General features: G+C 36.8%; 2 protein-coding genes across 6 annotated transcripts in view; both read left to right on the top strand.

Moving 5' to 3' along the window:
* LOC128020122 (nck-associated protein 1) overlaps window positions 1–4,618 on the top strand; it is a 51,347-nt gene extending 46,729 nt beyond the window's left edge. For all 5 annotated transcript variants that reach the window (XM_052606741.1, XM_052606742.1, XM_052606740.1 and 2 more), the window contains 4 exons: window positions 1,290–1,406; window positions 1,577–1,686; window positions 1,865–1,954; window positions 3,654–4,618. In XM_052606741.1, coding sequence (XP_052462701.1) covers window positions 1,290–1,406; window positions 1,577–1,686; window positions 1,865–1,954; window positions 3,654–3,770 — 434 coding nt within the window. In that variant the 3' untranslated portion in view covers window positions 3,771–4,618. The remainder of the gene's footprint in view (window positions 1–1,289; window positions 1,407–1,576; window positions 1,687–1,864; window positions 1,955–3,653) is intronic.
* A 146-nt stretch (window positions 4,619–4,764) lies between these two features.
* On the top strand, window positions 4,765–9,694 carry LOC128020123 (secreted frizzled-related protein 3-like). Its single transcript, XM_052606746.1, has 7 exons — window positions 4,765–6,616; window positions 7,193–7,231; window positions 7,358–7,414; window positions 7,655–7,720; window positions 7,825–8,029; window positions 8,102–8,165; window positions 8,705–9,694. The coding sequence occupies exons 1-7, from the start codon at window positions 6,160–6,162 to the stop codon at window positions 8,777–8,779; spliced, it is 963 nt and encodes a 320-aa protein (XP_052462706.1). The 5' UTR covers window positions 4,765–6,159; the 3' UTR covers window positions 8,780–9,694.
* The last annotated feature ends 9,916 nt before the right edge of the window (window positions 9,695–19,610 follow it).

Here is a 19,610-nt window from a genome sequence, read left to right as displayed (position 1 = left end):
GCAGTGTAATAAGAACTTGGTTATCGTCGCAATAGCATTGTTTTGCCAGTAACTACAACTTTTTGTAACAGTGTAATCTGACAAAATAATGCTACTTGATTTATTAATGCGGCAAGCTTTTTTTTTTTTATCTCTGTATTACAATGCCGTTTTACAGACGGAGGCATTAATCAAACTTAATTTTAATGAATCGGTTCATTCAGACTTGTTGTTCCAGTTAACTGGTTCAAAAAAAAGTCTATGCAAGGCATTTTACATCATCATTTAATGGAAATATTTGGTTAAATGCTGCTGTTTATCACAATATTTTTTATATAAGTATAGTATAAAGTATGATCGGTAATATAAAGTATTTTATAATATAAAGTGTTTTATTTTATGTAATTTATAAGTGTGGTGTTTTATTCCTAATACATAAACTATTGTTATTTTTTAAAACAATGTTATAAATGTATTCGTTTAGACTACTATTGAAATGTGTGCTTTTTATTTTGAAAAATAAAGAATTGATACTTTTATTCAGGAAGGATGCATTAAATTGCTCAATAAAAAAACTTTTTTGTTATTGAAAAATATCTATTTCTAACTAACGCTGGTCTTTTGAATATTTTATTCATCAAAGAATCCTGAAAGTTTACACACACAAGTTTTCAGCATGCTGAAAATTCAGCAAAGCCATTACAAGAAAACATTTGAAAATATATTAAAATCGAAACCTGATAGAAAACAGACATTTTTTTAATTGCACCTTACTGTAAAGAGTTACCACTACTTGAAATAATGTGCATCTTTGTGGTTTGCGAAGCTTCACATTTCATAGTAGCTTCCCTCGCACAGCTGTTTGCAGATGCATTTGTCCAGCATTGCTTATCAGACCCTCATCTGGCATTAGAGCCCGTTCGAGGAATCAGCTTCCTGAGAAGAGCCTTGTGCACCTAAACATATCTTATTCCACATAGCAGCTCTCCAGAGCTCCGGTGAACAGATTTCATTTTCTCAGAGCAGTTCAGACCCTCCAGGGCCTCTTGGCCAGAGCCGATGTTTTTGTTGTATTCCCCTGATGGTTAAATCCAAACGTCTTCTGTTTACTATCAAAATAGCCAGTCAACTCAAACTAGACTTAATTGAATCACACCAAATGCTGTTGCGCTAATAACATAAATAAGAGTTAATTTTTGGGCATTAGTGCCGTTTTTCTTGGTTCTTTGCACAGATTTTGGGACACTGTCCAGAGAGAGAAATGCAGTTTCCCTGCCATCTCACAATACTCAATTCTCTGTTTGTAACAGAAAATATTAGCCCAGAGGAGGAGTACAAGATCGCCTGCCTGTTGATGGTCTTCGTGGCTGTTTCCATGCCGACCCTGGCCAGCAATGTGATGTCACAGTACAGTCCTGCAATAGAAGGTACCAATTTTTACATTTCAGTCTTGCGCTGAACCGCTGAGAATGAAATCAGGTTACATCTGTGCTGTTTGAACTGTTGTCCGCTGGAATGACGTGTTTTAATGTGCATGGAATTTATTGTGTGTGTGTGTGTGTGTGTGTGTGTGTTATCTTTCTCTAAATCTTTAAAGGACACTGCAACAACATTCACTGTCTGGCTAAAGCGATAAACCAGATTGCCGCTGCTCTGTTCACTATCCACAAGGGCAGCATAGAGGATCGCCTCAAAGAGTTCCTCGCGGTAAGTAACAGTAATAGTAGTAGTTGTTCTAATTCCAGGCTTAAAGCTTTTTCATTTCCAAAACTTTTACTACACAACATGCCATTTACATTTACATGTCAACAATAAACACTCAATTTGTGCATCTCTCTCTCTGGTTCTTTGCAGCTTAATAAACCCCTGTAATTCTGTCCCATAGCTCGCCTCCTCCAGCCTGCTGAAGATTGGACAGGAGACGGATAAAACCACTACACGCAACAGGGAGTCTGTTTACCTGCTCCTGGACATGGTGAGTGAATCCACACCTCCATTACAAGACAAAAAAAAAAAAAAGATTATATGTTATGAGGTTTTAAGTACTAAAACGTTTTAAGTATTTTTCGTACTATAAGTAGCACCTGAGTATAAGTCGCATCAGTCCAAAAATACGTCATGATGAGGAAAAAATCATATATAAGTTGCACTGGACTTTAAGTCGCATTTATTTAGAACCAAGAGAAAACATTACCATCTACTCTGGCGGCTGTAGATGGTAATGTTTTCTCTTGGTTCATTTCTCTGGTTCATGTCAAATTAAATTTGATAACTAAGTCACACCTGACTATAAGTCGCAGGACCAGCCAAACTATGAAAAAAAGTGTGACTTATAGTCCGGAAAATACGGTATGTGATATACTCCTGAAAATAGAAAATATTTGGCTATTTAATTATTTAGTATTTAATTTTTATTATTTTATTTTATTTTATCTTAAAAAAGTAAAAGTCTCTTAAAGAGAACTCCACTTATCAGAGTTATTGTTACCATGGAAACAGAAATCACAGCCTGTGAATGATGTGATTCTTTTTCCCATACATGTTCAGACAACATACATTGGGGGGGGGGGGGGGATCATGTGATACTGAAGACTGGTGTAATGATGCTGAAAAATCAGCTTTGAATCACAGGAATAAATGACATTTTAAAATTTATCATCGAAAATAATATTTGACAATATATAAATAAAAATTATTTCGACTATTTTTTAATAAATGCAGCCTTGGTGAGCATAATAAATATAGTCTGGCCTGCGAGGAGCTGCCCGTCTACGACCGATGAGTCTGCATCTCACCTGAGCCGATAGTCAATACACAAACACACACACATATATATATATATATATATATATATATATATATATATATATATACACACACACACACACACACACACACAGACACACATATATTTTATATATGTATATGTATGTGTGTGTGTGTGTGTGTGTGTAAACACAAGGTTGCAAGCGAAAGGTTGGGGGTTCGATTCCCCGGGAACACATGATATGTAAAAATTGATAGCCTGAATGCACTGTAAGTCGCTTTGGAGTCGCTTTTATATATATATATATATATATATATATATATATATACTTAGAAATTATTTAGAAAAATGCTTAGCAATGACTGAAGTCAATAACGTCACAGAGTTTCATGTCATGAGTAGTTAATTTCCTCAGAATAGATATTAATTAGTCCTGTCTTTTTTTATATATATACTTTGTTGCTTTAAACCAAATGCTGTGAGAATTTGATTGAACCAAACAATCCCGTTCTGAGATCAATGTTTAGAACTGAAGAATGTTTTGAAATCCCTGTGGAGAAAATCAATGGGGAAAACACTTAAAAGAACCAAACCAACTGCTTTGGTTGCACACGATTTCTCCATGCTTCCATCGTTTTGTTCTGATGACTGGGAAAATGTGCTAAGGACTGTTTCTGTTGTTTGTGTCTGAGAGTCACGCAGCTCTTTTGATCTGTAAGGCTTGAGGGGGATTTGTCCATGGGATTTTTCATTCTTTGAAGCGCAATCTGCAGGATGCATTGAATTAGAGTGTAAAGGGAAGTGAGAAGGGGTTTTTATCAGGATGTGCCCACGTGTGTCAGTTGCAGCAGAACATCCCAATCCCATCACCCTGACATCTGTTCTGAACGTGATTGTTTTTGGCTAGATCGTTCAAGAATCACCATTCCTCACCATGGACCTCTTGGAGTCCTGCTTCCCATACGTCCTGCTCCGGAACGCCTACCACGCCGTCTACAAGCAGTCTGTGTCTTCTTCAGCATAAGAGTTGCCGTGTGTAGAGCACTCGAGCGGCGGATACTTCAGCCCTCATTCCATATTTCTCTGTAGGATTCTCCAATCTTATAGTCTTACCAGTTCAAGACTTTTAATGGGATCAAAACTTTTATGACACTGAATAAAGAAAAGAATATTTGTTTATTGACCACTTACAGTAATCAAGTTTGATCCCAGGGACTAGTGACACTAAGCATCATTTTGACCTCTTTTGTTTTTTATGGTTTGTGTTTTAATTTGCAATGGTTAAACATGGAAACAAACACATTAAATACTTAATTGTGTGTGTTGGGACATGGGGGGAGGGCAAGGGTGAATTATTAAAAACTCTAAATCATGCTAAATGCTTGTTACGATAACAGATGCCTCTATGAAACCGTGATTCTTTTTTGATGTTGTTCTAGTGTGGGTTACTGCGTGCTTCTCTCTCTCTCTCTCTCTCTCTCTCTCTCTCCCTCTCCCTCCCTCCCTCCCTGTGAATTTGCATTTATTTTCATTACATTTTGTGTTTCTTTGACATACTTGCCAAATTAATGGATATAACAGTATCTCATCTGGATTGAAACGGCAGAATTGTGCATAACTACATGTTCTAAAAGCAACCTAGTGTTGTCTGTACAAAGCATAGTATAATTTTTTAACTAACTTTCATGATGCCTTGTGGCATTGACACTCCATTGTACCGGTCTGTAAGCTATAATAAACATTCTTACATATTTATTGAATGTTTATTAGTTGTTTTCCCCCTCCTCTCCCTTAACCGGTTTTATATGTTTTGGATTTTTTGGAAATGACAATGTATCTTCCATAACATGAATAAACATCAGGTCAAATGCAGTTTGACTGGTCCACTTTAATGCTGTTTAAGTGATTTAAAGTAGTTCTGATAGTCATGAAAAACATGGAATTAACAGTAAATTGTTCTTTTTTTTTTTTTTTTTTAAAGAATTCAGTTAAACCAATTCACATATTTGTCTAAATGGTTTATTAATATATCCTTCTCCCAATTTTATTATTATTATTGATTAAATGTCCTTATCCAGAGGTCAAAAAGTGGGAACCCTGTGTGATTTTGACATTTCATTATGCAGGAATATGAAAAATGGCTTCTATATACAGCATTTTTATTATTCTGTTTGTAGTCCAAGCTGACTGGAGCATTGTTATTTCTTTGATAGGAGGCTGCTCATCTAAATCTTCACACATAAATTGAGCCAAAAGGCACTTTTTTTCGATTTAAGAGTAAATTAAGTGATGTAGTAAACATTTATTGAGGAGACTTTAACATTTTATTGTACAATATAAATTACCTTACAGTCATTTCTCAAATATGCCGCTAAGCATAAGATGCTAAACTGTTCTACATAAAGACTACAAACGGATGTCTGCTTCGTCACGAACACAACTTCACATCCTTATGGTAGTTGTAGTTTAGTAACTTGCTAGCATCCCGCGTTTGTTTTTTATTTTTCTTCCAGAAATCACGTCTGAGGTATGACACTGTGCTTTAATGTAAAACGTGGAATGCATGTTAACCATAAACCGTATTTTACTCGTAAATAAATAAAATATAAAAACACATTCCCAGGCAAATTAACCCTGCCTTGATTTCACGATTAGAGTTGTAACGTTTTAGTGAAAATTGTAGGCTATTCTAATTTCTCCATATTTTAATTCAAACATTATGGCTTAGCCTACACAATGTGCAAAAACATCAACTCTGAATACAAAAACATGCAGTTCATTAATTTTGTAAATCCGCTAAAACATAGTGTGACCCTTCTCCTTTCAATATATTATTGTTCTGTACCTGTTTGTAGCGTCCTAATCAACACAGACAGATGTTGATTCGAGGTCTGCCTTTAAATTAGCACCTCCTTATGTCCACAACTCTATGTACTATTTGACTTATTCAAGCAGCACTTTTTGTGTTGGTTAAAGTCGTTTACGGCAGCAATAAGTCAACAGTCTTGTGTTTGAGGGCGCAACAGGAGACTGAAGTGATGGAGGAGGAGGTGGGCTGCTCTTATTCCTCCTCCTCCAGCTGCTTCCAGTCGCTTTCTGTCAGCAGGAGCTGGAGGAGAGACCAGTTCACCAGCGCGCTCCTGAAGAGAGGGACCCCACGACCGTTTCCCAGGAGAGAAATTATTTCCGCATTATCATTTCAGCGAGACTATATAAAAAAACAAAAAACATGAGCTTTCGCTCTCGGTTCATCTGATACAATACTTCAGTATGGTGAATTTAGTTTGAGGAACGTTGTTTTGGGGAGCTTTTACGCGCAAGAGGCTCCAGCTCTCCTTAAGATCTTCGCATGCTTTTGGTGAATTATAAATAGCTTCATCTCTCAACTGTGTGTTTTTTTCTTCACCAATAATATGTTTCCCTACGAGATGTTCATCTGCGTCCTGGCCGTCGCCTGTCTCCTGGAGATCCCCCGAGGCACCGCGGGCGCGTCCTGCGAGCCCATCCGCATCCCCATGTGCAGGTCCATGCCGTGGAACATGACCAAGATGCCCAACCACCTCCATCACAGCACGCAGGCCAACGCCGTGCTCGCCATCGAGCAGTTCGAGGGGCTCCTGGGCACCCAGTGCAGCCCGGACCTGTTGTTCTTCCTCTGCGCCATGTACGCGCCCATATGCACCATCGACTTCCAGCACGACCCCATCAAGCCCTGCAAGTCCGTGTGCGAGCGGGCCAAGCGCGGCTGCGAGCCGGTCATGAAGAAGTACAATCATACCTGGCCGGAGAGTCTGGCCTGCGAGGAGCTGCCCGTCTACGACCGAGGAGTCTGCATCTCACCTGAGGCCATAGTCAAGGCGGAGGGGCCAGGTTATTCATGCATTTATTATTTTGTCATTTATTTATTTTTTAAATATGCATACGGAGAATTCAGGTCAATTATGATAGTCATATAAGTGTCAAAAAGTGACCCAAGTTATGAAAATTTACCTTATATAAATTTTTTTATGTAATGTATAGATACAGATTTTATTGTATGCATATAGTGTGTAATTTGTTTATATGTAAAGCGTGCGATCATTTTCAATAGTATCATTGTTCTCATTATTATTATAAGGGATTAATGTAGATAATTAGACTTTTGTTGATCTCAGTATCAAAAAGTGGGACATTTTGATTATATTTTTTACACTGTAGTGATTATGACATTATATTATATTTTATTATATTATAATGAATGTTGTCTTATTGGGGCACCTTTGACTGTCATCTCAGTTTCCAAAAGTGCTAATTTATATTCATACACTTTAGTTATATCTTATATCATGTAAATAGTTTGTACTTCATTATTTTATTTTATTTTTAAATATCTGCAGTCATGATCATCAATGGAATTTTGTTAAAACTATTTTGTTAAAATAATACTTAAATTCCTCTTCCCTAAAGATAATCCATACTATCAAGACCCTTCGAAATGTAACCCTGGTGAGATCATTTTTTGATAACTCTGAATTATTGTTTAACATGGCGAAATTCAAAGAGGGTGTTTCTGGAATGCATAGATGAAATGCAGTTTGAAAATTAAACTTTCTGGTTCTGGTTCTTGTGCAGAGGGAAATCCAGACTTCCCAATGGATTCACATAATGCTAACTGCAAAAAAGCGAATGGTATGCTATTTGAGTATCAATAATTTTTATAATTTTATATGTATATTTATTAGGATTTTTAGTTTTGTTTGTGTGCATAATTATTAAATATTAATGTGCAGATACGTTATAAATGCATGGTATAGCAAAGTGCTATAATGTTTTAGATAAACAAAAAATATTACTTTAAACATAACATTACTGATTTACTACAGTTGTACCTAAAATTTCTGAACATAAATCTTTTACTTTTTATTTTAGATCGGTGCAAATGCAAGTCTGTGAGACTTGCTAAAAAGACATATTCAAAGAACAATTACAATTATGGTAAGGCCTGAAGGTTATTTTACAGTTTACCTTGTGTAAAGTTCTAAATCACTCCTTTTTGTGATTCTTAAAACACAACACGCTTTCATTGTTCCTCTTTTCAGTCATCAGGGCAAGAGTGAAAGAGATCAAGACTAGAAATCATGACCTGAGTGCCATTGTGGAAGTCAAAGACGTCTTGAAGTCCTCTCTGGTCCACATCCCTCGAGACACCGTCACTCTTTATTATAATTCTGGGTGTCTGTGTCCACCGCTGACAGCCAATGAGGAATATATCATCATGGGTTATGAAAACGAGGAAAGGTCCAGGTAGCGCCTGATTTATGTGATGAGGATATTCATAGATTATATTCCTGTGCTCATAAATAATTTCTCTCACAGACTGCTGCTCATTGAAGGGTCCATTGCACAGAAGTGGAAAGATAAATTGGCACGGAAAGTGAAGGTATGAAAATAGCAGTCCCTACATTACAGTGGCCCCAGAAAGTATTTAGATACTTTGGTCTCCAAATATCGAAATGTTACTTAAAATACATAAATGTCATTGCATTAGATGTAAAATATCAACTCAAGCAGGAGCAGCAAGCAAATGATGCTTGATGATGCTTTTATGAGTCAGTTTTGCTCAGTGACATTTAATCAATGGGATTTTTCATGGAAGTATGAATTCATTTCTCCTGAATTTCACACAGGTGTCATATAACAGAGTAATCACTAGTGTGAAGAATCATGTTAAGAATCGGAGTTAGATATATACACATATAGATAGACAGACAGAAATAAAATCTAGCAAGAAAATGTTTTTCTTCTGCAAACTTGCAATTGAATAAAGTATCATTAATTTCTGTGTTTCATGGCTTTGACCTGCTGACATGAAATCGAAGACTGTAGAGCCTTTGAATGAGAATATGGAAAGAGGCCCCTGTTGCAGAGGGCAATGGGAAGTGACTAATGTTTTTGTGTGTGTGTGTGTGTGTGTGTCAGCAATGGAACCGGCTTTTGCCTTCGGAGAGAGGATTAAACTCAGACAAGAGCAACCCGAGACGGAGCCGCCACTAACTGTCCTTCGAAAAACCACGAGGACAAGCCCAAGGGAGAGAAGAGGTTCAGAAAACTGAAAAATTGCACTATTGTCCTTTTTTTGTTTTTAGTTTTTCATTTTTGGCTGAGACTTGTTTTTTTAGTCGTTGCTTTGTTTTGTCGTCGTTATATTCTCGTGAACAAAATGTTGCCTTTGCACAAACAAAATGTTGGTTTGACGTTGCTGTGTATACTTGTCGGGAAAGGGTGGTGAGTGTCGGGCAGCGTTTGTCCATCAAAGTGAGAAGGAATGAACGGGAGGGAGGAGTATTTTTCTAGCGGCGTTGAGGTGGAGAGCCACGGAGATGCCAGTGTGCTTTGACATGACGCAGCGCTCCATTGAGCTCTCTGTGTACAAAGTCAACAAAAGCGCTCTCATCACAGACTGAATTTTCCCCTCGGGAGGTTTAATCGTTCTTCTGAAGAACAATGAACAGTGTGGAGGGAGAGAGAGAGAAAATCCTTTGGCAGAAGCACAGGGATGTCGAGATGATCCAAGACGAGGAGTGTAACATTTTTGTGGATGACGAAAACAAGCTGTTGGGCTTTCTGAATGGTGTTCATTTACAAAAGAAAAAAAAGCTTTTTACATGATAATTCCTGTAGTTCTGTTCTCTTGTAGATATGCTTGATCTTAAATGTCATTCCTAGGAAGAAATTGCATTTGTAAGTGCCATGCAATTGAACTGGCTATTATTGTACAATCTGTACATAAAGCTTCAGAATCCACCGTGAGCCCATTATCAGTCTGTAACTCAGATTACATCTAGCTGATGACACATCCATGTTTGTATGTTAATGACATCAATTTCTCAAATAGACATTTTGTCTTCCAAGACAAACAAGAATATTTCTTCACTGTACTTTCTGTTCAAGTAAAGCTGTTTAATCTTATTCGACTCGGTGTGACATGTATTTCTTTTTATTTACACAGAAGAGACATACTGAAAAGCAAGATACATTTACTTGAGAAGCAAAATGACTTAAGATATTAAATAAATAGTTCAAACAAAACTTAAAATTAGCTTAAAATTGCAATGGATACTTTGGAGTGAATGGGTGCCGTCAGAATGAGAGTCCAAACAGCTGATAAAAACATAATAATCAAAGCCCAAAAAAACTCCAGTCTATTAATGAATATATTGTGAAGAAAAAAGCTGTGTTTGTAATAAACTAATCCATCATTAAGACATTTTTAACTTCAAACTGTTGCTTCCGGCTAAAATATGAATCCTCTATCCATAATATTGCTTTCTCCGGTGAAAAAGTCTCATCTGAAACAGGAGAGAAATATGCACAGGTCAAGCTGTGTTTGTAAACACAGCTTGACCTGTGCATATTTCTCTCCTGTTTGTAAGCAAAACAGTTCTTAAAAAATATGTTGGTGGATTTTGATGTTGTAGTTTACAGTTAAAACGCCTTGATGAATTTCTTACAAACATTTAGCTTTTCGCTTCATGACATATTGATCCATGGACTGGAGTTAAGTGGATTATTGTTATTTATTTTTTATTTTGTATTTGGACTCTCATTCTGACGGCACCCATTCACTGCAGAGGATCCATTAATGAGTGTGAGACAACGGGTCTTTGCAGGACCGCTGTCAGGTGAAAACTAATAAAATAATCCAAACAAATATATAAAATATGGAAATGCTCGCAGAGATGTAAGTTGTAAAGTGATGTTTATTTACAGTGCTAGAGAGATCTACATCTTGGGTGATCTGAGGTAAGTCCATTTTCAGCTAATTACATTTTGTGAAAAATCCATTAACATGGGAAATAAAACTGTGCTTGTCAAGCCATTTCATGGGATATTTAATTTAAGAGTGCTCCAGGTAAGTACGGGTAAGTAAATTTCACTATATTTTCATTTTTGGGTGAACCATTCCTTTAAGTCTCATCTTTGTGGTATTTTAGCAAAATAGATTTTTTTCTTAAAACAAGAAAAAATCTGGCAATTGGCAGATGTTTTTCGTGTTTTAGGCATAAACTCATAATCTTATAATTTTTATACATTTATCAGAAAACAAGACATATGTTAAGTCATTTTGCTTCTCAAGGAAATGCATTTTGATTTAACAATGTTTAAATATTTTTACTAGAAAAGGCAAAAAAAAAAAAAAAAAAAAAGTAGTAAGAATATCATGTAGTTCATCCACACTGCTCTGAAATCAAAACTAACCATATTTACTTAACTTTAAGTCTTAACACCAAATTTTGGAATGACAAAAAATAATGACTGTTTTCAGGCAGGTTTCCTTACCTGAAAACTCCCCTCGTCTTCCTTTGGCTATTGGACACTGGATAGAGTGCAAACCAAACTAGCATGCTGTTGTTTTGTGAAGCATTCCTGCTGTCAGGGAAAGAGAGAGAGTCTCTGTTTGTTCTTCTCAATATCGCGGGTCAGTACTGGGCCTGGCACTACAGTAATCTACAGTAATAGAGTCATACAGAATTACTCTTTGTAAGCAACCTGCTCCAGAGAGCTGATGCAATGACAGCAGTAGGCCCCTTGTCCACCATTAGGCACAGACTGCAATACAAGAGCATGTTTAGTGCACACAGATTCTGCTCTAACACTTAAAAGAGTTTTAAAATAACACAAAACATATTTTGAAACATATAATGAATGTTCTGTCTTATTATGCATGATTCATTAGTGCATGTTATTCCAAATAAAACATATATATGTACATGTGTTTGTGTGTGTTTTTATATATATATATATATATATATATATATATATATATATATATATAAAATATGTAGTCTTTACCATTTTTAAAGTTTGAAGTTGAAAAAACTTCTAAAACTAAATCCATTAAAAAAACATATTTACTTGAAACTATATAAACATTAACTGAAATAAAAGTATAAAAAATATAAAAACTCTTAAACTTATTTTATTACAGCTGGCTGCCAAGTCTACATTTCTCATTTTTGTTTAGTTTAACTTGAAGTACTAAAACTAAATCAAAGTTAATAAAATGAAATTTACCCTTCTTCATTCTGTTTTCATTTCATCTTTTCTAAAGTCATGTTATTGATCCTTTTGCCAATGATTAATCCATGCAAACTTTAAAATCCTTTAATATCCTATCCTATGCAAAATTATATTATTAGATGCATTTTATTGCTTATAAATGGCATTGCTCTTCTTTATCTGAACAGAGCCATCCATTCAATGAGTGCCGACCCATGTTATGTCATGCTGTCAGTTCCAACAGATGTTTTTGAAAAAGTACTCAGTGAAAAAATGATGTATCTGAAGGGCCGGCGTAATCACAGGCAGGGGGTTTATGGGGGAAATTGATTATTTATTGTGACATATATTGACCAGCGTGTCTTTGCCTGAGGATCTTATGGTAAGAGTCACCATAACCGGGGCTAATAAATGCCCTCACAATCAGTCTGTCCTGCAGCCCTCATATTTTAACCTGTTGAGATTTTGCGACATGTGGGAGCCATCAAACAAAATAGCGGCAATGTAAATCTCCTGTTTCCGTTTCTCTAGAGCTGCCGGTGGAGAAATGGAGGGGAGCATGTCTCTTCTCCTTCAGCATCTGGCCCTGTGTCAAACCAATGGCGGCCTCCCCAAAACATATCACTGACTTCACAAAAAAGACCTGTAATGACTACCAGAGGAGCACTTTAACTGCAGTTAAAATCAACTTGCCCACCATCACCGGATTGGTTTGACATCCATTATGCATGAGAAGGGAAAGAATGGCAGGCGATGCACTGATGTGTTCATTTTATGATGCTGAGCAGAAATGTTCCTTCTAAACTGATGTGTGATGTTGCCTCCATGCCGATGAAAAAGAAAACCCGTGCAGCAAGGAGAGATATCAAAGCAGACAAAAATATGCAGAATAAATAGATGGATTGAGTTTAAATTCCATGGAGTTGCATTTTCATTCAATCTCTGTGTGCAACTAAAGCTGTGGAAATATGCATCACTTAAGGCCTAAAACTGTAATATTCAAGTTCGTGAAAGCAAACACTAGCTAATTGTATGGGTCTGATGTGTCTGTAAGCAATAAACAACATAACGTAAGTGCACATTCTTAGTGTGCATTCAAGGGACCAATTAATATCTTATTCATTTGTGTAACTCATGTCATGTATACTTATGGTTTTAATATATTGTTACTCAAGGGGGCGATAGAGCTACCTTCAAATATTTGAGCCATTAAAAATAGTGAAACAAAAATAAACTCGCATTGAAAAGTGGTCAAAATCATACAGCCATTTGCTTTCATGTACGTGTTGGCCATATTCCACAAAAATATTGTTATTAAAGCCTTAATATAATTATTATATTATTATATTCAATTATATTTAATATAAGAATATGTACGTACAGCAATAACTTATAATTGACTGTAAAGTGTAAAGTATAGACATAACATTCTTGTAATAAAAGTTATCGCTACAAAACTCCCAGAAAGTCTTTCGTTGGCACAGCACACTCTGCTTGGGTCTGGTGCACAGAAGAGGACCAATAAAAATATGATTTGCTCAGCAAGAACAAAAATGAGAAAACGCTGCTGAGCAGAACAACTCTAACCTTATTTGATTTGGGCGACGCTAGCCAGAACCGCTGACAATGAGAACTGTCCCCGGACCCCCGACAGGACCTCCTCGAACTCCTGAACACTGAGAAAGTTTCAAAGACTTACTGAGCTTCATAACTCACAGCATAAAGAACTGCTGACAAGAGAAACCGTCCTTTTGGGTCTCTTTTTTCCCTTTTAGACGTTTCCTGTCACACCGTAGGGTCTGTGTTCATGAATATGAACGCTGATCAGAAACACATGTTGAGATGTGTGTGAAAAATCTTGGAAATGTTTCAAATGTGAGGCCAAGCTGCAATTACATGCTGAGAATAGTTTTTTTTTTTTTTTAAGGTCACAGTCAGTCATATTTAATTTGTATCTTTCCATTAATTCTACGTTTTTGTCAATGCGTGAATTAATTAATGCAAAACTAACTCAATAAAATTTGTATTCTATATTAAACCAAACTGATTGACAACTAGACTCTTTCATTCAACGTGTCATTCTTTAAAACTGAATTATTATTATTATTATTATGCCCTGTGATTATATCTGGAGTCGTCATATATTTGTCAGTATTAGCTACGTAAAATGCGTAAAACATTTTAAGTAGGAAAAAAGAACAGAGTGCACCTTTCAACTGTTCCTTGATAAGAGGGTTTCTTTGGGTTTCTGCTTCTTCAGTACGTGTTAACAGGGAAAAAGATATTCCAATGCTAATTAAGTTTTGCACGCAGAGGGAATGAAATGGGCATAGCAAAGCCAAGAGTCACTTAGCAATAACCCTTGCCAAACAAGGCAACAGTTATGCTTAATACATAATTTGGGCTTTTATAGGGGAGGTAACCCTGTTTTATATTTAACACATTTTGGGAATCAGTATCCCCTCTATATAATATAATTCAATTTGATGGCTCAAAGCATGTCCCTGCACTCTTACTTGCCAAAAATATTGCTATGTCCTGACAGAAGGAAGAGGTTAATTTTAAAATGATACCTCTTTTAAAAAGCGCTTACTTTCATTAAACACAGCCAGATATTTCCAATTTGTTTTCCTCCTAAAACAAATCAGGCAAATGCAAAGTCAGCCCGTCATCCTAAAGGTCCTCTTATTTCACCCGCTCAACAACAAAAACAGACACAGATTGGTGAGTTTTATATGTTTTTAATACACATGCTTTATTTTCTGCCATGAACACTGAGTTGATAATGGTTTTTATTTTAATATCTTTTAAAAATATAATATATTTCTGTGATGAAAGCTGAATTTCCATCAGCCATTACTCCAGTATAAAGTGTCACATGATGCTTTAAGAAATCATTCTAATATGCTGGTTTATTAATAGAATCATCCACGTCATGTTATTCATCAAAAGATCCCGAAAAAAGGTATCGGCACAACAGTTTCCAGCACTGATGATAAATCAGCATATTAGAATGATTTCTGAAGGATCATGTGACACTGAAGACTGGAGGAATGATTCAGCTTGGTTAAAGGAGTAATTATATTTTCCTTAAAATGTTCTTCCTAACTTCCGGCCTCATTATCATGTCATATATTACTGTGATGTTCTTTAAAACAAACTTTAAAATACTTTGTTCTTACTGGTGAAAATCAGATGGTCATCTCTGTTTTCTCTCAGGTAAATCACAGTGTAAGCTTCACAGTGAACATTACTCTCATCAGTGTAGTCCATATCAACAACAAATATATCTTGACTCCATATAGTGGTTATTTTGGAAAAAATCCCTGGGCCCGAATTCATGAAGAATCTTACTGCAAAAAGTAGCTCCTAGTGACAAAATTCTAAAAAAATTCTTAGAAATGTGGGCGTTTACTCTTAAAATTAAAGAAAAAATCCTAGTAAAGAAAAAAGTAACTCAGAAAGCATCTTAACCCTTAAAAGAGGTCTTAAGGTCAAACTTGTTAGGAGCACAGTCGAGGACTTTAAGAGGCTTAAGAGTTTCTTTAGCGGAAGAGAAGAAGAAGAAATGTGTTGCAGACAATGGATGACAGTGAGTTAATAAGACGGTATAGATTATATAATAATTTATAATTTAGTATATAAATTAAAGTAATCACTACATTACGATATTAAAATGCAACAATAAAATGCAACAATGCAGTAGTGATGATTTGGGTCTGTCACAACCTTCTGTAAGCAGAGTGATCACACAAACAATTACAGCACTTTCAGAACATATTGTGTCGCAGCTCGTTTAGTTTCCACTGGACATTCCCACCTTGCAGGCTCAAAAAACTGCATTTATGAATATAGCAGGCTATAGGTGCGCACAAGCAGGGAGAATGAACCGTTAATAGTTTGTGCTATACGCTCCCATGTCTGCTTCTTCTCCCTTGCTGTGACACACATCCCGAATTTTCCTTTAAGAATGGCCTTGTGTTCATCCACTAACTGGGCTAAGGGTAAAGACTGTTCCTCTGTCCAGTTTGGCTTTTCTCTGTGTGTGTGTGTGTGTATGTGAGAGAACAGTCAAATAGGAAAAATTACGCATGTAAATTCAAAGTGAGAATTAGAATAGAGCCTATACTTAAAATCACTCTTTTTTACCTTCTTGGACAACCAGCCAATCACAGTCTTCAAAAGATTGTGTCATACATAGCAGAAGGGTCAACCCCGCCTCCTCACTAAGATGAAAGTTTTTGTCTTTTCCTTACTCAGAGTTGCTCTCAGATCGGTCCCGAATCGCTTTTAAGCTAAGACTCCTACGTAAAAGTTTTTAAGCTAAATTAAGAGTTTTCTGAGAGGATTCTTAGAATCTTTATGAATACGGGCCCAGGTATTTTGAGCAGTAGGATTATTTAAAAAAAATATGTGCTAGTATAAAATTTAATTAAGTAGCCTATATAAAATTTCAAACATCTATCTTTCAGTACTTTTTTACTTAAGTACATAAAAAAATGAGTATTTTTGTACTTTCACTTGAGTAAAATTGAAAAAGGAGTACTTTTACTTTTACTGGAGTAATATTTTACTATACGTATCTGTACTTTTACTCAAGTACTTGATTTGTGTACTTCGTCCACCACTGCTGCCGATACAATCACCGATACCAATCTTTTTGAAGCCTTCTTTTTATCATGTAAAATTATTTATAGTAATGCTCTAATTAGGATTTCTTTTTTTAACAGACAATCATTCAGGGCTTGAATTTCATTTTAATTTTTGAAAATGAGGGGAGTTCCCCTTCTTAAGGGACTCTTGTGGGGGTATTTTTTTAATAATATATAATTATCTAACCTACTGTAAATGTTTGTTCATGCAGTCTATTTTAGTTTTTACAGTGGAGCAATTGTTGCACAATGGCTTGCACACAGCACAAGCCTGATTTCATGAGCTGTATGTTAGGCAGTCTTATGTGTGTGCGCTTTGAGTCTACAAGACTTAAAAAGAAATGCTAATGATACACTTTAGTGATGCTGCAACACTGCCTCGATAGAGACTGCAGATCAAACTTCCCGAAGTGATTATCGTCCGATAGCGATCGGTAGCCGATCAATCTGGGCACTCCTAATTTATGTATGTTTTTGTATGTATAGAACTTTGTCAGGAATTCCGAAGCTTTGGAAACCTGTGGAACGTTCTGTGGAGTTCTGATTCCATGTGGCTGTTCAGATAACTGACTCTAAGCACTTTCGTATGTGGCCTCAGTCTGATCTCCCTTATTGTGGGAACATGAATAGGCCTATTGCACAATGCAGTGCTGGACTATTTTGTTGAAATCAAGCCTGTCGTTTCCAATTAAGCATCAAAAGAAATCTGTGTCGCTGAATAAGCAACACTTAATGTATGTTACCATTATGGTTAGGCACCCAGAGGGCTGTGCACATATGCGTGAGTCTCCTCTGCAGGTGTGAAGTGGAGGATGATGAAGGCTTGTCTGGACTGTAGAGATCCAGCTCAAATGCATTGCAGATGTGTGATTTAGTCTGCCTAAGTGTTGCTGTTGCAGAACGTTATAACATCTGTAAAGCTTGTATTTACAGCTTCTTTTCTTTGCCCTCTGTCACCGAAAAACAACTCTGCCCTTTAATGAGGCCAAAGACAAGTGGAGGCTTCCTGAACCCGGTGTGGACACTTTTAGAAGGACGTCAAAACCTCAACAGCTGCTATCCGGTGTGCAGAGACTGCTGCTTAGTCTTAAAGAGTTGGGTCATGCAACAAATTACATTTTGGGATAATTGTTTTACTCTCGTGTTAATTTAAACTGCTATGATAATATTTCTTCTTCAGAACCATTTGAATTGTGACCAATTGTGCTGAAGATCTATCTATCTATCTATCTATCTATCTATCTATCTATCTATCTATCTATCTATCTATCTATCTATCTATCTATCTATCTATCTATCTATCTATCTATCTATCTATCTATCTATCTATCTATCTTTTAAATATATACTTTTATATTCTTTATGGATTGAAAGCCTCCTGAGCCTTAATACCTTCTGACGTCACATAACAGCTTTGTGTGAGAATTTAGATCAATATTCACTGAAAACCATCTCTTGCAGCTGGCAGATGTCATTTGAGGTCACATATATTGTAATTTTTGGGTGAACAGGTCCTTTAAACCATTACAGTCTGCAGCAGTGGACCAGGTGAGGGGTCTAACTTCAATTTTGAAGGGATTTGTCATGGTTCCTGCAGCAGTGTTTCTCTGAGCACCACATTCTCCAAGACTCCCACAATTCAGCCATTATGCTTTGTCTTGCATTTTTCCAGCTAACTTTGTATACGAATCGATTCATTATCTGTAAACAAACCTATTCCTCCGAAGGGGAAAGTCAACACTAATTGCTCAAATATAACCTGCCTCGAGGTTGTGAGGGCTGTGTTTGCTTGCAGACGAATCTGTTATGATAAGATCTCTGCGATGATAAACAGCTGCAAGCTTTCGGGTTTGCTTTTGAATGTTCTGTAAAGCCAATCACACGGGACAGACGTACTTTAGAAAACCTGCTTACAAAACCTCAATTATCATGTTTACATTGTCTGGACAAATAGATGCTTTACCGGTGGGTATCTTATTTACTTACTCATTAACATCAAAGACATTTCACATCAAACAGATTTACTAAAGCTGATTAGGCTTAATGGGCTTGGAGTTCTTATTTAATTCATAGTTGAAAATTCAGCTTTTAACATGTTTTTTTATTACTATTTTGTGTAAAATGTTTTTAAAAAGGGCAAAATTTGGGCAACATTTAATTTAAAAAAGTATAAAACTTTTATCATGTTATAAATTTCTAAATATTTTTATAATTTTATAAATGACGTCGGTATTTAAAAGCATATATTGTGTTTTTTTTCTTTCCACTGAACTCTAGAGTTCCTCTCGTAAAAACCACATTGTGGTTACAAGGTGCTACAGCGAGCTGACGCCAGAACTGGGAAAGTGCTGCCAGCCGAAAGAGCCTGTCCAGCAGCTCCAGGTGGGATTTTTCCATCTCCGAATGAAAGAAAATTAACGTGCAGCAATCCCGCAGGAATCACCAGGGTAACCGCAGCTCTGGGAACGCTGCCTCACCTGGGCAGGACATTCACACGGTTCCCATGATTCCTTTCCAGTGTTCTCTAATGGTCAAAATGACCCTGAACAATTACTACTGAACCTTGCTTTAATTTGGGGTGTGCTGCTTTTTATGGCCTTCTCCCCACCCTGCGTGTTACCCATGATTTCATAAGCGCTGGATGGGACCTGGCGGTCAGGGGGGTACACTGGGGTCACGCTGCTGAAGGATTTTCTTGCAGCGGCTATATGCGAGAAGCCAAAGTAAGCAGCGTGTCCTGGTGTCTGTGCAGTGGCCACGGGTGTGAGCCCTGTTCCAGCGCCCCTGCCAGGACACACTCTGCACACTATGTCCTGAACCCCTCCTTTGAACCCCCTCCTTTCTCTTCTCCCTTACTAAACTGATGAAGTTCGGATGATCTTGGACTGGAGGTGGCATTTCGGCCACACAGGCCCCTGTAGAGATGGAAGAACAAATAGTGAGGTGCAAGAGTTTTCAGGCTGAGGATCAAAACCTAAATAATAACTGGACAAAAATAACCATCAGCATTCCCATTCGTCTCAGTACAGGACCTGATTGATGCCATCTTTGCCCACTCTGACTTCACAAAGCTTTCACTAGCAGCTGTCTTGAGCTGAAGCGTCAGATGTAACATACAGGGAGATAATCCATACAGTACTAAACTTCAGACAGAACATCTATAATATTATGAA

Source organism: Carassius gibelio, chromosome A9 (assembly GCF_023724105.1).
Source record: "Carassius gibelio isolate Cgi1373 ecotype wild population from Czech Republic chromosome A9, carGib1.2-hapl.c, whole genome shotgun sequence".
Lineage (NCBI taxonomy): Eukaryota > Metazoa > Chordata > Actinopteri > Cypriniformes > Cyprinidae > Carassius > Carassius gibelio.
Note: the sequence above shows the minus strand (reverse complement) of the source record. Positions and strands in the feature narration are given on the sequence as shown.

What these genes read in the sequence shown, in the direction of transcription:
- LOC128020123 (XM_052606746.1), top strand. Translation starts at nt 6,160, where the DNA reads ATGTTTCCCTACGAGATGTTCATCTGCGTCCTGGCCGTCGCCTGTCTC. An exon ending in AGTCAAGGCGGAGGGGCCAG is followed by an intron (nt 6,617 to 7,192) that starts GTTATTCATGCA and finishes TCTTCCCTAAAG; the next exon opens with ATAATCCATACTATCAAGAC. An exon ending in CCCTTCGAAATGTAACCCTG is followed by an intron (nt 7,232 to 7,357) that starts GTGAGATCATTT and finishes GTTCTTGTGCAG; the next exon opens with AGGGAAATCCAGACTTCCCA.